The sequence below is a fragment of the Prenolepis imparis genome, unplaced genomic scaffold (assembly GCF_030444845.1).
Source record: "Prenolepis imparis isolate NDT839.2.m4 unplaced genomic scaffold, iyPreImpa1.0 SCAF_3, whole genome shotgun sequence".
NCBI lineage: Eukaryota > Metazoa > Arthropoda > Insecta > Hymenoptera > Formicidae > Prenolepis > Prenolepis imparis.
Genome location: NW_028141161.1, coordinates 19,274,597 through 19,292,367, shown reverse-complemented (window position 1 = coordinate 19,292,367; position 17,771 = coordinate 19,274,597). Strand labels below are relative to the sequence as shown.

The window sequence follows — 17,771 nt, the reverse complement described above, 5'->3', positions numbered from 1 at the left end:
TTATTCCTTTTTCTTATTTTTAACTTCAAAATGTATTTTAATAGCCAGGAAAGAAACTACGGCAGTGTGTTATTTAGTAAAATATTGATCGTGCACACGTAAAATTCCGTTTCCGTGGTAGAGTTTCAATGTCGCTAAGTGCGCGCGCCGGATGATTAATTGGATTCAGCACGCAACCAGAAAAAGCACCAAGACGTAAGCTTACCATGAGCTTATACAGCTTACAGGGACGATGATAATCGATGCCCAGGGTTTATCGAATACACGTTGGCTAAAAATATCTCATTTCCCCCTCACATATCCGAGCATATTTGACACCACTCACCAACATCACAACAATAACGCCGACACTCTGCAAACCGATATTGACTTCTGAGAAAATGATGTTTTCGATGTGAGGTATTTCTGAATACGAAGCTCAACCAGCACAGCGCAGATATAATATAAATCTCTGTATGTTACGATTCTCACGGTAGGCCGAAGTAAATTATGCAATGGTTGTAACACCAGTATTAATAATAAATCTCTCCATCGAAGGTCACGTTGCAGTAAGCTACAACGATATTTTCATAAAAAACGGGAATATATTCATGATTTATCAAATCAGCGATACACCCCGACATTCTCTCTCTATCTCTCTCTCTTGTCAGATTTTTTTCGGAATTTATTTCTAGCGAATTTTTATACGAACTGAATATTATGCACGTGTATGATTTATAAGCCAATTTATTAAATATAATTATTGAGAGAGATATTGATTTTATATACATACATATATAAAGCTAATTTCAATTTAAGAGAATGTGACTCGCGAAACGCAGACAAAGTATAAAAATTTCTAACAACCCGACCCCCTGATACTAAACGTGACGTATCGATCGGAACAACGGATTTAGATCCCCTACACCCGTTGAGACCCCCGCATCTAGGTTGACATTGTTTTGGTGTGACAACTAACAGCTCTGGTTCTCCTCCCTTCGGGCAGTGGCCACATTCCGGAAAGGCGTGCGAGCTGTTCAAATGGTTGGAAGAGCAAGTACGTATCGTGTGTAGACTGTGTACCAAATATCATTTTTTAATCTTAATCCCGATACGGATATTACAAAATTTTAAATTCATCGAACGGGGTGTGATTACACAAGAAAGGAAAAGAGAGATAATATTTTAATAGCGGCATGACCTTTAACTCGAAAACAATCTCAACCTTTTTATTGACAAAATTACAATGTTATTAATAAAAAAAAGCAATATTTGTTTATTTTCATAAACGATATGCGATGGATATCGATTTAGCATATAAATGCAAAATTGCTGGTAAATCTATAATACGAATCAATGCATGATTTCAAAACAATGATGATGTACTATTATATTAACTGTGTAGTGAAAGTTCATATATTATATTAGATTATTATTTTTTATATCAAGTAACTTCGATTCAAAGGTCATGTGTTTATAATGGTCTTGTATAATAATATTCTTTTAATTTGACGAAAATAATATTTACAGAGCAAAATTTTCTAATTTGAAGTGTGAAACAAAGTCGCTGTATCTTAAAATGATTCGATTATGAAACCTTGACGATTATAAAAAAAATCGAATATATATATATATATATATTTACAATTTTTATAATCATATATAATTGTATTTGCGACAAATAGTAATCGTAAATTTTAATTATTTTTGTTATTTATCTTTTTCAAAAATTAATAAATTTCTCGTCAAGGCCTATTTTGCCGATAAAATCTCTGCAGTTGTAAACGAAAAATTATCAAACAAAAAGATTATTATATACATGTTCATCAAGACTAGCACAACGTGCGAAACATATCACTGAAATTCTTCTAACTAATGCAAGATATATATTTACTCTATTCTTACTTGTATTCCGCGTTAATAATTTTAATAATAACATTAATGTCGTTGTGCTAATCTGCCAAAGTTCGTTCAGATTAATAAGTGGCTCCAGCGTAGAACATCGTTAGTGTTTGAGTCCCTATTGGTGTGGTGTTCTTAACTATTTTGCAACCGAGATTACACTACTATCAGTGTCGTTTTTTTGAATGTAGTTTTTCCTGAAAGTTTGTCAATGTTACTCAATGGTAATTGTTGTGAGTGAATTATGAAATTAATTCAATTGAGAACCGGCGTGTTGTGACTGCCTTGAGTCTTAAACTACCTCCAATTAATCTTGCATCGGTGTGTTCGATATATCTAATGACTCGACGTGTCATTTTTATTAGAGATACTTTTAGATACTATTAGCTCTTTATTGCGTGGATTTTTACTCGTTTTGTAATAGAGACAATCGCGAATAATATGAATAATACCGAAGAATTCGTAAACGTCGTTGTACAAATATATATGTTTCTATATTTCTCCGATATATAATTTTCGACGTTACAGCAAATGACGTCTCGTGACAATCATGAGTGTTAATTATGCTGGGTATGGAGTTGACCTATGTGTTACGAGAATCCGCGCGGAACACCCTTCGAACACGTCGTCGATGTCGCGTATCCCGTATTTGCGTTATTAATCAGTCGGACAAACGTTGTTATACCCTTCGGATTGACGGCAATATCGACGGGTGTTCTGCGCCATAAAAACAAAAAATTGTTGGCCATCGGAGCTGTCTCGCGGATAACTCGGTTCGCCACCAACGTGAAGGATCAATGAAAACGTTGGTGACAAGTCCGTTTTTGCTCCGATCGCCGATACTATTGTTTTTTTCTTCCGGTCCCCCCTTTCGGAAGCAGATCGGTGTTTGCCGACTAAAAAGCACCACACAAGTCTTCGCGATGTTAGAGTAGACGAGTACACGTGAGCGATGCGCGCGTAAGAGAAAATAATAAGACACATGTCGACTTAATTGACATGCAAATTCACACGCTGCTATACACACTTGCATCGCTCGTTCGAGCCTAAACGCATAAACACATGCACACACGACGTGACACGCACATATCAGCCGTTGCATTAAATGTCTCCAAGTATGTACACATATGTACACGCATATATATATATACAATACGTGAATTCGCATACGGGATTACAAGCACACACGCGCGCGCGCACGCGGGCTCATCACAGAACACGAGATCCGCAAGCAAAACTCTTTAACTAACTCTCTGTATGTGTCTATCTGTCCGAACTATCTTCTCCTCGTCTCCTCCACTACCGCATAGGTGAAGATCTCTTGTGCACAAGTAAGTCTAGCCAAAGCGCGGGTGTATATTTAATATATATATTTATGCATTTCCTCTTCTCTGTATATACGTATATATTGTTTATCGTACTATCCGGCCGCGATCGCGTTGATGAGAGATCGCAATTTTTAGATGCGAGACGCACGCACGCGTTGTACAACGCGTTTGTAGAAGCGTAGGCTAAACAAACGCGAATTTCCATCAATTTACAGAGTAACGCTATACTATACAGGTTCATCGCTAACTATCGATGAAGCGTTACCACCTTTTGCACGTTTACTCGAATATCCCGCTTGATTTATCCTTCATTTTCCGATTCGTTTGACCTTACAAGCGAGTGGGTCGAATCGGTAGATTGAATTACGAGCAAAACCTATGTTCTTAAATGTAGAGCATTACACAGGAAATTGAATTATAAGACTTGAAAAATATTATTCGATTTAATGAAGAAAATTATGAAATGTTATCTGAAACAAGTTCGCAGTAATTAAGTGAAAGAAGACCATACTATTAAAATCGTATAAGAAAAGAGATTATTTATTATAACTTTATTAACTTGTATCAGTTTAAAGTCGGTCTCTTACAGTGAAATTTAACAATAATTCTTGTGATATTTAAAAAAAATTCCGTAATTTAATTTTTTTAATACTTCCTTTTATACTTAAAAAATTTGAGAATATATTTCCGTATATTGTGCACTGTATTTCGTGTAACTTGATTTGTCGATTGTAAATCGTCTTTTTGTTGGTTTCCGTTTATTATCTTTCCGAGAAAACTAAGAATTCTTGGCGATCTGACATTTTATCCTGAACGTCAAGAAATACAGAAAATTGCACTTCGCGCAATTCCTGTCCGAGAATGTTTTTTTAGAAATAGCGTGTCAAAGAAGATTCAACTTTGACTTTTCGAGCGAAAACGGGTGTACCGCGATGTTCGCAATCTCTAATTAGCGTAATTTTGTTCAACGGGTCTCGAGTAAGTGCGCGTAATGTGGAGCTTCACACATGCAATATATTATATTTCCACACACCGTCGGTCTCGATAATGTCAGTTGCAAATAGACACAGGTCTCAATCGCCGCATCTCGTCTCGTCACGACGAGAAGCTAACGTCAGAATCCATTTCCTCGCCACCTACCTCTCCTATAAAAAAAAAAAAAAAAAAACGAATTTTTCTCCTTGCGCTTTTAGTAGAAAAGTTCTATAATTCTTTCATGCACTCTTTCAATTCCTCTCGAGCTTTCGCAAAATCTTTGTCGTTTTGCACGTGAACTCTCTTTCCCGGAGGATGCAAAAGCGTGCACTGATAATGCCGAGTAAATATTCACTCTGTAAGGTCATATTATTGCATGCGTAGGACACAATACAATACGGTAGCGTTAAGTGGAGACGACGGATTGCACTTTGTTCCGTGTATTGAGATGAGAAAAATAAATAATAAAATTTGTTTCGTGTGTTAGTAGCAACGAAGGAATTGATATCGTCGCGTCTTCTTCACTTGCGTCATCTTCGGCATGAATTAGAAATGGTTTGGGCATACTGCACGTTTATAATCGTAGATCGACTTTAGTACCATGTCGTATAACGTTCCCGCAATATGGACGAAGACGTTTCGAAAATAGTTAAAATTCCCATAAAATCTTTTTTGATCTCATTCCGTCAACTCGTCCATGTTGTCACGAACTGTATTTTAATCGTTAGAATTTAAAAAGTACGCACTTGTCTCTCTACAATTTTAGTGATTATAGATCATATTTTATTAGTAAATACTGAAAGGCCGTTTCAGCTTGATAATACATTTACATTTCATTGTTTTATTTTTATATATTCGATGTATATATCGATTTAAGGTATATTGTATATTAAATATTAAATTATACTCTGTATATAAATTATATCGTAAATTTAATCAAGGGCTTAAGTTATGACAGAATAGATTTTTAATATTTTTTTACATTTTATTATTTTAGACGCATTTTAGAATTTAATGCAAGGTAAGAAAAATAATTTTTTTCGCAATGTTTTCTTAATAAGTACCATGAAAATCTGTTGTGATGATTTCTGAATTATCGTGACGCTGAAACGGAACTTCGCTTCTAGAAGTTAATTCGCAGATTTAGTACCGTCCAACGATAGAGTAGCAATTAGACTTTAGGTAATTAGTTAGGGTAGCTAACATGTGTAGTGGTTTGTTACAGACGACCACCATCCTCCCCCCACATTCACTCCGCCAGAACTGCCCAAGATGGTTCACGTAAGAGGTACAGTTACACCTCAATCAAAAACCATGCTACAGTCTCGCAAGCTGCCCTTTCTAATTTCGCGATCGGCAATACGACACAAATAATACATTAATAAAAAGTCGCGCTTGATTAATAGTAGCCGAAAGACACTAAAGGCGAGCTTTAAAAAAATCATCACTTTCAATTGACATCGGAAGTTTGATACGCTTTATCAAACACGCTTGACCGATTAGTTATTGACACGTTTTGTTCGATTAAGTAATAGCGATTATAATCTGTTTATTTGCTGCTGAAACATTGGAGAAAGTAGGGAAAAACTAATGAGCGAAGTGTCATAATTTTTTTTATTTTTATCATACATAATACACAAGCATACGTTTATGTTACGCTTGCGTATTATTCTCGTATGTACTACTTTCTCCATTATGGTGACAGGTGCATGCAGCTGACTAATAGTTTCGATAACCATTCATACTTTTCCATTATTTTATTTCTGTACGAATGCAGTATACATTTTACATTAATTTTATGTCATGTTAAATATTTTTATGACTATTGGTTTGAGAATTGTGTTTGTTACGTAAAATTGTGTTCTCTGTATACTTGAGCTAAAAAAATATCATTTTCTGTTTTATATTAAAATTTTTTAATTTATTAAAAGTTTATATTAGATTTTGCACAAAACATACTTTTAGTATAGTCGCAATAGCATTTAGTAGTCTTATAGCATTGATTTTTAATATTATTTATTTACATTTTACTTTATAATTACTCTATAAAGTGACTTTAATATATATAATTTTGCAATCTAGTCAGAATAAATTCTTAATGAACAAAATGTAATTATTTATAGAGATTGTTAAATAATTCCAGCAATTCTTTTAATGTATGTAGAATTAAATATTATGTGACGGATTGTATGTATCATTTTTAAAAGCGTTGATACAGTTTTCACGAGAAAACGAATAATCAGGCAATTTCAATTAACGATTATTTATAAAAACATATTTTGCTATATAATCTAACTCTTTTATAAAGCGATCAATATTTTCAAAAATTGCGATGAGAATAATAAATACAAGATAATAATAATGTCAAAATTCTTTTAGAAAATAAAGTAAAATCGCGTAATTATATTTAAAAATTTAAATGCTCAGAACATTTATTGGTGCTCGTCTGCGCAAGTAGTAAATCTCGTTTAATTGCACAAACGTTTCTCACACTTTTACATCAATTTATTGAATGTAATTAAATGTAAATCTAAATATATGATATAAAATACAGATTTTTTTTCAGATACAAATTAAATTTCTTTTTATCGTGGTATTTTTTTTTTTAATATTCAACGTATTTTAATAAAGCAAATATGCAATTTTCAAATTAAAGATTTTTTTGACAAAATTTGTTTGAGAAACGTTGTTTTAGCACAAGTATTTTTTGCTAAATTAATTTTATCCTGTAACCTTTGTATATGGTAAATAGAAATTTTTATATCATATATTTAGAGATGCTTGTTCCACGATTGATTCGTTGACTTGTGAAACGCGTTTTTCAGAGTAATAATATCTTGTTGTTTTTAATTTTTAAAGATAAACATATAGTTGTATACAGCACGGTAGATTAATAGTTTTTCTAATATAAAAGTTTTAGTTTGATAACATTATATATATAAAATATATATATAATGCACTTTATAATTTTGTTTCATTATTTACAGAAAATAATTATTCAAAAAGCTACCGCGATACGTGCTTTATATTGTTCTCGTAAATTTTTATAATGCTACTATGGCTTGCGTTTACTTCTGGAGCAGACATTGTTTAATTACAGCTTTAATTTTTCTTCCTATATTTGACACAATACACTTTAGAAAATAAAATGTATTATTATTTGGGGTAAAATACTTAACGTTTACTATATTATTTCACAATAGAATAAGAGAATTTTTAAAAGTAATTTTTGCATAGAAAGTAATTCGTCTATTACCTTTAGAATTACACGATAAAATTTTAATAGAAAATTTTAATAGAAATTTTAATGGAATCAGTCAATTTCTAAAAATTAAAATGTTTCGTCTTTTAATTTATTTTATTAGTAAAAGAAGTATAATATAAAAAAAAAACAGAAAATTCATATAAAATCCTTTGTAATTAAGAGATTTCTATTTCGATTGGCGCCATTAATGATTAATTTCTTGACATATGCAAAATACAAGTGTAGGGTGAAGTATGCGCGCCTGTAAGCATGGGGCTGTAGGCTCATCACCACGGAAATAATGTGCGCTGTAATGGGGGGAGTTAGGATCAGTGTGACACTCTAATCGTCTTAATCATTGTTGCTTTGCCCACTATCGGCGGCAAATAGGATGCTCAGATTTGGAATTAACACTGTTTTGTCCATTTTAGGTGAAATCAGCCGCGAACGAGACGATCCGAATGGTAAGTCTCAATTGCAAGTTCTATAATTTTAACTTAATCAATTAGGAATTATTATTAACCAGTTGTTTAACGAGAAATGTTTGATTACGAGAAGTTTGCATTTGACGGTTCGCGTTTCTCTTCACCTCATCTTCCAACATTGATATTCCGTTATGTTGCAGCCATGAGAAATCATCGGAACTCCGTTGGGATGACCTTGATAAATTCGACAAAGCAGGTCAATAAGGTGAAGCCGAACGTGAATCGAGCGACGAATGACAGTCTGTCCAGTCCGAATCAACCGTATAATCAGAGGTACCTAATTATTCTGCGCACTGTAACTTTATCGTCACTCAAAGCATACGCATCCAAACATTATTCACTTATATCATCGTCATCATATATACATATATATATATACATATATATATATATATATATATATACACATATATAAAGACACATCTGCATTCGTAATCATTGATGACCAGAGTATTCAATGACATGTCTGTTTCGCACCTAATCCAAGCAACACATGCGAATTTCACTACTGAGAATTATTGATGAAAGAAGAGGCTGCGTGAAAAGCGAACTTCCAATAGAAACGACGTTCGGATTTCTTTATTCTATTTTTTTCTTATTTTCGTATTTGTGTCACTTTATAGCGAGACTTACAGTGCACTCGACATTTAATACTGACACATTGTAAACAACGAATCGCTTTCTTCTGAGTCGCTTGAACATAAATATTTTCCTAAAGTGCGCTCTAATCTTTCTCTCTATCCTGTCGTACAACGTATATTATTTTACACTTTAATTATATAAGCTTATATATTGTACTATATCTATATAGTTGCACGATTAGACATTACATAGATTTCTCTTCACGCGTATTATATAGGGGTTATTCAAATTGTAATGGAATTCTGGTTGGATAAACAAAACGGAAGTTGCCAAGTTATCCTGTGTGTGAAAACTCTTTTGTAAACATAATATGTTGCACAATACTCTCTAATTGACGAATTGATGGCAACATATTTTGAATAACCTAATGATATATAACATTACAAAGTAAATGCAGTTTTAAATATGCGCCTTTCATATATTTTTTTTTCTGTATAAATGCGTGTACTTTTCAGCTAAACGATATTAATCTGTTAATAAGACCTATTTTAATCGAGTGCACTAGGATGATCTGCACATTAATGTATCAACAACCTCTGCATTCGTTTTTCTTCGATTAGCATGTGTCTAAAACTGTTGAACATACGATCCATGTAACCCGCAAAGATTTAACGTCCGCCAATTCTCGGTAGAGATCTTCGAATGCGATCCAGAATCAATTCATCCATTCGCGATCGAGTATAATTTTCTACATCTTTTTTTTTTTGAATCAGCAAAATTACGATATCGACATGTGATTATCGAACAGTTAAATTCTATAATTATCTGCCTAATTGTTCTGTATATTTCGAAAAATATTATTGTACATTATACGTAGAACAGAGTCATTTAATTGCATAATAAAATAGTACATCAGAGACAATCCTGTTGGGAACGAGAAAGATCGATGTGCTATCTATCGTTTCAGCCAATTGTTGACAAAAGGCGCGGCAAACTTGAACGATAAACGATTCGCATAAATCACGAGAGAAATCGTTCGCGCGCGAACGATAGCCACTCGTACTACTATGCTATCGGACGTTGCAAGTTACAGGCTACAGGTGGTCGTTGACATTTTCCGATGAACCTGTTACACACGTTCGCTAGATTAGTTGTAGAATTTCTGCCATTATTCGAAAAGATCTGAGCGTTTGATGCCTTTTGCCAATAAACGTGCGGTTCGTATACTTTCTTTCACATTAGATCTTATTATTCGCAACAACATTGACGTGCGTCTCGATGAAATATCGTACATATAATTGTCCAAAGAATCATTCATCACTGTCATCATTATGTCCTTCTCACCGTGGACCAGAAAATCAGACAAAGTCATCTGAGAACAGATCCAACGTTACGCAACCTTCTGATTCCAGATCGCAAGAGGAGTCCGCATACGCTGGCTACCATCTCGCCTACGAAGTCAAAAAGCTCATGTACGCTTCTGTTGTTAACGCTACCTTGTGTTGTGATGTGACTGCTTTATCCTACTACTATTTAATAATGAACATGCTCCCTGCATGTCGAATTATATTCTTGTATGATAATGCGACAAAATGTTTATTCAGTCAAAACAAACGTATTTTTCTTACCAAAAAAAAATCTACTAAGAATATTATGTATTGCTATTTAAATTTTAAGTTTCAGTTATTACGATGTAATCAAAAATTTGATGCCAGTAGGAGTAGATCATAAAGCACAATCAAAGTTATAGACTTTACATATAATTTAGGAATTTTTTGATACGTTTAATTTTCTATGTAAAAATAATTTCCAATTGTTTTACGTTTTATTGTTTCTACCTTTTCCCATAAAATTAGTTATTTTATTGTATTATTTATCAGAAAAATTAATTGCATAATTTGCCTTTTTTCCTAGAAGTGACACGGATTTATCTTAATAGTTAACTTAAAACGTTGGTCCGTTAAATTTGATGTGCATCGTAAATCGATTCTTTCCACTTTATAAAAGATTTATAATAAGATGAGATAAATTATTAACGACAGTCTGATCCTTAAATATCACAAGCAGTATATTGCGCTGTTAAATGATCAAACGCCAACGCGAAACATTACCTTTACATGTTTGAAGTTGCGCATCACGTTTGCAGTTACATGTCACAGCGCAAAAAGTATTAAAGTCCGCGAGTTTTACGAGGATACTTAATCTCGGAAAAACATACACGACTGACATTAAAGACGCTCGTAAAAGCACGTGGGTGTCATATATGCGTGTCAAATTTTCGCGTAACACGTTCGACGAATATTACGTCGATCGACGTTTCTTATACTTTAATAAGTTTGTTCGAATTTATTTCCAACGAACTATTTGCAATTCTTTCGCGACGTTTTAAATAGACATCCAATAAATTTTTTCGTTTTAGTCACTTCGTGATATTCGCTACTAAAGCGCAAAATTCTGAATTTTTACAGAGGCAATTCTACTTATTTTACACAATCACTGTATTTATATGCACGCAGTAAGAGAGCTTAATACCTTCGAATATTTCTCTTATATTTTTTTTGCTTTAATCTATAGTAAAATTAATCTATTAGCTAACTCATCTCGAAATGTAAAGAGTAACAACACCAGTAGAGTGCTAGATGACATAAACATTATGATGCGTCTGAAATGCATGCGAAAATGTGGCTTTACTATTTATTTTTGATGAAATTAACAAGAACTTTCAGAGAGGAGAATTCTGAGTGTAATTCCTTTAAGATTTTCTATTATCGATTAGTGTAAAACTACTTGTTCCTCCGTTATTGATTTTCCATACAGTTGACAATGACAATTTCACGTCTGTAGCTTCATTCATATAATCGCAAAAATGCGATTTTTTCAGGCCAACGAGCAGAGCCTCGGCTGGCACGAACGTCAACAACAATGGTGGTCTTCAGGTCGGGATCGCTGACGATCAAGCGAAAGATTTCGATTTCGAGAAGACCGAGATGAAATACGACTCGACGGGGATGTTCCATTGGAGTCCCTCTCGCAACCTCGAAGACTGCATACTGGATCGTAACCAGGCGGCGATGACAGTCCTAAACGGACACGTCGTCGTTTGCCTGTTCGCCGATCCCGACTCGCCTCTCATCGGACTGAGAAACCTTGTCATGCCATTACGAGCTTCCAATTTTCATTACCACGAGCTTAAACACGTAGTGATAGTCGGATCGGTGGACTACATACGCCGCGAGTGGAAAATGTTGCAGAATCTACCAAAGATATCGGTTCTAAATGTGAGAATCTGTTTTGTTCTTGTTCAGTTGAATCACAAAAGTTGTTCCGCGCAGTAATTCAGATTTTTTTTATTATCGTGTAGAACAGGATGTCTCAATAAAGATGGAAATTCTCTTTGTCTTCCTATACGTTTTTTATTTTATTTGAAATCTTTCAGGAGATTTATATTTTATTTGAATAACATTTTGCAGGGTTCGCCATTAAGTAGAGCCGACTTACGTGCCGTTAACGTGAATCTATGTGACATGTGTTGCATCCTGTCGGCAAAAGTGCCTAGCAATGATGACCCCACCCTCGCCGACAAGGAGGCTATCCTCGCGTCCCTCAATATCAAGGCTATGACTTTCGACGATACAATCGGCGTGCTTAGCCAAGGTATACTCGAAGATATGTCATTGTCATTTGTACGAAATGGAGATCTTACTTTAAAACTATATTATATGTATATTAAATCGAAAATGCAAATTATAACAAATAATGAAAGCGAGATATTTAATTTCAGTTGGCAGCCCGATCGTTTTGCAGCGGCGGGGATCCGTTTACGGAGCAAATGTGCCAATGATTACAGGTAATGGAAAAGATTCTATCAATCTTTATATATTTTTATATACTTGATATCGCTTTAATGTATAAAAATATACTCAGTCATCGTTTGAAAATATTTCTCACAAAGACAAACGATTTTATCGTGACAAATATTAAAATATCAATATCATCTACCTGTTCCAGAACTTGTAAATGACAGCAACGTGCAGTTCCTTGACCAGGACGACGACGATGACCCGGACACGGAACTCTACCTCACGCAACCGTTCGCCTGCGGCACTGCCTTCGCCGTCAGCGTACTGGATTCGCTTATGTCGACGGTCAGTGTAAAAAATTCATTATTCCGACCGTGTATAGCCCTGGATCAATAATACATATATTTTTCACAACACGTTTAGTCTCGCGATAATTTTCAATATTTAATATTCTCGCTCTTCTTTGAAACGCTAGCGTAACATGAGAATGTAAAGACTATATATATATATATATATATATATATATATATAATTTCATCTACTTCTGCAGACATACTTCAATCAAAATGCGCTGACTCTGATTCGATCATTGATCACCGGTGGAGCTACACCCGAGTTGGAATTGATCCTAGCTGAAGGAGCAGGTTTAAGGGGAGGTTACAGGTAAGATGTTGGAAAAAGAAATTCGTTATTTATTTTTAATTTTTCAGAGAAAGACAAATTAAACGCGATATTTAATTTGCAGTACGGCAGACAGTCTGTCCAATAGAGATCGGTGTCGCGTTGGTCAGATCGCGTTGTACGACGGACCATTGGCTCAATATGGCGAGGGAGGCAAGTACGGTGACCTCTTTGTCGCAGCATTAAAGTCGTACGGAATGCTGTGCATTGGTCTGTACAGGTACAGGTACCGGACTTTTTTCCCTCTCTCGATGGTATTTATTGGATTATCCTTACGCACATACATTGTATATATATTACCGTATTTGAAAACAGCAATTTCTCTGATTGCCGCCATTATTGTACCGCCATTTATTATCTCTTACTACTCACGTATACTTATACCATGCGACTTGATTATGATTTTCTTGCCGCACACATTTTGCACTTTGCGTTTTTGCATCATGAAACAAAAAAAAAACGAAAATAACGAAGCAACGATTGTAAGTTGCCCTCTCATCCAAAAAATACCTATCATTTTTTACTATTTCTCTCTCTCTCTCTCTCTTTCTATCTTTGTGTCATCTCGTTGTTTGTTTAGCGTTTAGTTATCCGTCACATACGTCCATCGTTTAATTCAGTTTAGCTTAGTTTATATTTTAGTTTAGCTTAATAGTTAGCTCGACTTTGATTAGTTTAGTTATATACGAGTACATTTGGTGTATATAGTTACAGCTCGTGTTCTCGTCGATGTACTATGCCTTATATTCTCATTCGCTGACATGTACCTGAATCTTCTAGGTTTCGAGACACTAGCTCGTCGTGCGACGCCTCTTCCAAGCGATACGTGATCACAAATCCACCCGATGACTTCACATTACTACCCACAGATCAGGTAAGCGTAGCGTTTTAAATAATCATATTATATATTTTTTTAGAAATTTTTTTGCAGCAAATTTTGAAACAATTTAGTAACGCGCAGAAACATGATAATCCAATAATTTACATATACGTAATTGGCAATTTTCCAATTTAATATAATTTTCCAATATCACGTTAACTGAAAATACAGACATCGAACAATCGAACGGAATTATTTTATCCGGTCCGTTAATTTTAAATCGCCAGGTTTTCGTGCTGATGCAGTTCGATCCGGGTCTCGAATATAGGCCAAGCAGAGGTGCCCGAGGCAAGGACGACTCCTCCTGATTGTTGCTGTGTAGCGCCCTCACCGATGGACCATATTCCTACATCTAATCATGCGTTAGAAATCATTGTGCCGCCCGTCGTCCCTGTAACCGTCTCGTCTTCGCCGAGGAACACCATCGTCGTATGATATCGCGCATCATCAACGAGTTATTACCGCAAAAAGAAATAGTGAATTGCAGTCGTATGTTTTTTTTTTTTTTTTTTTTCGTCGATACATATGACAAGCTACAAATATTATTGAAGCCTCATTCGCCGATTCGATCGCTCCTCGAGGATTTCGTTCAGCTTTGTTTATATAATGTGATTATTTTTATCCGAATTATGGTCGAATATCTCGAAAATTGATGCGCGATCGCGTGGACAAAGACTCTCGGAAGCCTAACGAACGAGTATCTTTAAATCGAAGTGAGGAGACGAGGAGGATAGAATGAAGAGAATATATGCGAGGAGAAGAGGACGCACACAAAGGGACAACGGAGAGTGGCATAATTGTGCGGTCTGAGGGTAGCTACACGTCTCTCTTTCTTTATATCGGACTAATAAGAATAATCGTCTTCGCCCGAAGACGACGCCGTCAGGACTGAATCAGACATTTCGCAAAGCGTCACACTGTGTTATCAAGCTCCTCTATCGGCCCTCCGTAAACCGGGAACGAAGAAAGTGGACGGTGGGGGAGGGGAAGAGGAATATAGCTTAAAAGTTTAGCACGTGGCTTAGCCTCGACAGGCGCTGTGGAATTGCAGTATCCTGCGCGGTGGAAACGGAAGAAGATGAAGAACACTTGCCGTCGTAATATAATTCGTCTCGGCACATGTTATAATGTATATAATACGCATCCAAGAGAACACCGTTGTTCAACGAGCGAGCTGTGAGAAGACGACGAGGGGAAACACAAGGGAAATATTGAGAGAGAGAAGCCCGTATAAGAGTGCAGCGAACTGGATTCGTTCGTCCAATCGCCTCGTCTCATCTCGAGAGAGATTCCTCTCGTCGTCTCTCATAGACAAGAGTGCCGGATTCGGCGCGAATCGAATTTGCCGGAGCAAACGTAATGCCGGACTACTTACGCGCAATCTTTACCTCGTGTGTCTTGTTTTATGGCTAATGTGAAACAAAAAAATCTCAATCAGAAGCACTTTCTACAGGTTCTATATATACATATACATACATACATGCATATATATATATATATATATATATATATGTATATGTATATGTATATACATATAGATAATTACGATAAAATACCCTTTTCCACACAACTTTAAGTATATAAAAATCGTCTATATATCGGTATATATACATTATAGGTATATATGCACATATATATATGTATACATAGACATTCTCTCTTTTATATATTTTTGTGAAACTCACGTGTGTGTGTACATATATATGTATATGTATATATATATGTATATGTATAATATGTACATATATATATACATACGAACGTACATATATATATATATATATATATAAAGAAGAAAAATATACATATATGTAAGAAAAATACACAGATACACTTATATACAAGTACTCTATAATCCCTTCTCACATACATACACTCTCTCATACATTTGATCTTTCTCCCGCTGCGCATACAAACGTGTGCGCGTGCAAAACGGACTCGTACACAGAAAAACACGCACATGTAATCACACACGTACGAGAACAGGCATGTAAATAACGACGCACGCGCGCGCGCAGTTACATACATACGATCTATAATTCGATCCTCACATACATGTACTTACACACATCAGGCATAAATATATACACGCACATATACACACAAAATCGAGAATGAGGTCGAAAGGGATTAATGCGCGCGCGAGTGCGACGCGAGCGGATTTATATATATATATATATATATATATATATATATATATAAATATATAATATATATATATATATATACATGAGGCTGTTCTTCAAAAAGGTGGCCAACATAAAAAAGCGGAAGAAACGAAGGAGAAAAATTGAGAACGAGAACTAGAATCGTGACGACGATAAACTAGTGTCAGTCACCCCTGTTTCGCGTTCGCCACAGGATCGGAAATCCACGATTGAGGATGGCAAACAGTAAAATAAAAAAAAAAGAACAAAGATTACGAAGCAGACAGATTAAAAACTAGCTGTGGTAGTCGCTACCGTGTTTCGTATATTATGCATACACCTTGTATAATTGTCGTCATCGTCGTTGCCGCCGCCGTCGCCGCCGCCGCCGCTACTGCTGCTGCTGCTGCTGTTGCTGCTGCTGCTGCTGTTTGCAATATCCACGTGCACTGTTCACTGCCACTGCAGTTCGTGTTAATATCGTTGTACATACATAACTTTCTATGTATAGCTCGAGTGTGTGTGCGGCAAAAGAAAGAGCAAGGCGAGGCGCGCGAGTGGACACGCACTCTGCGAAGTACAAAGGACACGTGAGCGAAGAGATGTCAGGGCTTAGCTGCACTGACAGTCCTGAACTTAACTAAATTTCTGGTCAGAGCGCGCGAGTTATCCTTTCATAAAGCACTGATAACGCAGACGAAAGGAAGGGAGCTAACAATTGAATATCTAATTGAACAAATTAAATTCTCTATGTAATGTAACGCGAATAAAAAAAGAAATTTAGTTGATTCAGTGGTGGATGTCGTCGGTGCAACTGGTCCGAAGGATTATTCAGAAAGGCTACGTAGGATCTTAAATTCTCACGAGAAAAATATCATAATAGAGATCTAGCTTTCATTCCCAGATTGCACGAAGTTATATTGCAAAATATCTCGTTGTTAGCAGACGTCAAATATAGTTTTGCATCTTCTTAGTATGCCACATTTTTGTATTGAGATGGAAAGGAAGATAATTTTTTTTTTTTTTAGTAATTAATTTATCTGACAGATATATTTTTTGTTTAATTTAAACAATATATACTTGCACTTATATACAATACATTTTAGTAAAAATTTGAATGGTGCAAAACTTTTTTTGAAACGTATATATTTTCTAGAAAATTTTTAGTTGCGAAGTAAACGCTTTGTGTTTTTTACAATTTAATTATGAGGGCAACGCTGAGAATTACATATTAAATGTTTTTTTTTCTTTTCTGATGTATTTCTTTTTGTCAAAATTAAATATTTTTATAATTAAATCGATCATGAAGCATCATATATGTTTTTTTATTTATTTATAACAATTTTAATATTTGACATTCGTTTGGAATGATGTATTTTACTCGTCTTTTCTGTTGCTCCCAGTCGCCCCTAATTCTATCCGTCTCGAGATTCGAAATTACGTGGCACGAATGTTTAATGAAAATAGAAGAAAAAAAAAATTAAGAAGAGAGATTGCGAGAGGAGAGAAGAAAGTGGGGAACATGTCGATATGTGTAATTGCCTCTTACTCTGCACCCTTCCCTCGACTTTGAAAATAGATGAAAAGAGATTTTGTTTTTTTTTCATTTGTAAAAATATAATAGAACTAGTTACATAGATGCCAAAAGTACTAGAATAAAATAATGTGTGTGTATCTAAAAAGATTAGAATCAGAGCAGAGATATATATATTCATTATCGATTGATTAGATGCGAATATTTCTTTTTATAAGTTTAGCTCTCTCTTAA

At 35.1% G+C, this 17,771-nt stretch overlaps 1 protein-coding gene across 50 annotated transcripts in view; it reads left to right on the top strand.

Moving 5' to 3' along the window:
- Window positions 1-17,589, top strand: part of Slo (calcium-activated potassium channel slo) — a 101,690-nt gene extending 84,101 nt beyond the window's left edge. For 16 of the 50 annotated variants that reach the window (XM_083033552.1, XM_083033551.1, XM_083033565.1 and 13 more), the window contains 14 exons: window positions 986-1,036; window positions 3,192-3,212; window positions 5,410-5,472; window positions 7,860-7,892; window positions 8,054-8,186; window positions 9,908-9,967; window positions 11,377-11,773; window positions 11,966-12,149; window positions 12,277-12,342; window positions 12,504-12,640; window positions 12,846-12,958; window positions 13,041-13,202; window positions 13,757-13,850; window positions 14,084-17,589. In XM_083033552.1, coding sequence (XP_082889678.1) covers window positions 986-1,036; window positions 3,192-3,212; window positions 5,410-5,472; window positions 7,860-7,892; window positions 8,054-8,186; window positions 9,908-9,967; window positions 11,377-11,773; window positions 11,966-12,149; window positions 12,277-12,342; window positions 12,504-12,640; window positions 12,846-12,958; window positions 13,041-13,202; window positions 13,757-13,850; window positions 14,084-14,164 — 1,595 coding nt within the window. In that variant the 3' untranslated portion in view covers window positions 14,165-17,589. The remainder of the gene's footprint in view (window positions 1-985; window positions 1,037-3,191; window positions 3,213-5,409; window positions 5,473-7,859; window positions 7,893-8,053; window positions 8,187-9,907; window positions 9,968-11,376; window positions 11,774-11,965; window positions 12,150-12,276; window positions 12,343-12,503; window positions 12,641-12,845; window positions 12,959-13,040; window positions 13,203-13,756; window positions 13,851-14,083) is intronic. The other 34 variants (XM_083033595.1, XM_083033597.1, XM_083033593.1 and 31 more) reach the window with 15 other exon arrangements.
- The last annotated feature ends 182 nt before the right edge of the window (window positions 17,590-17,771 follow it).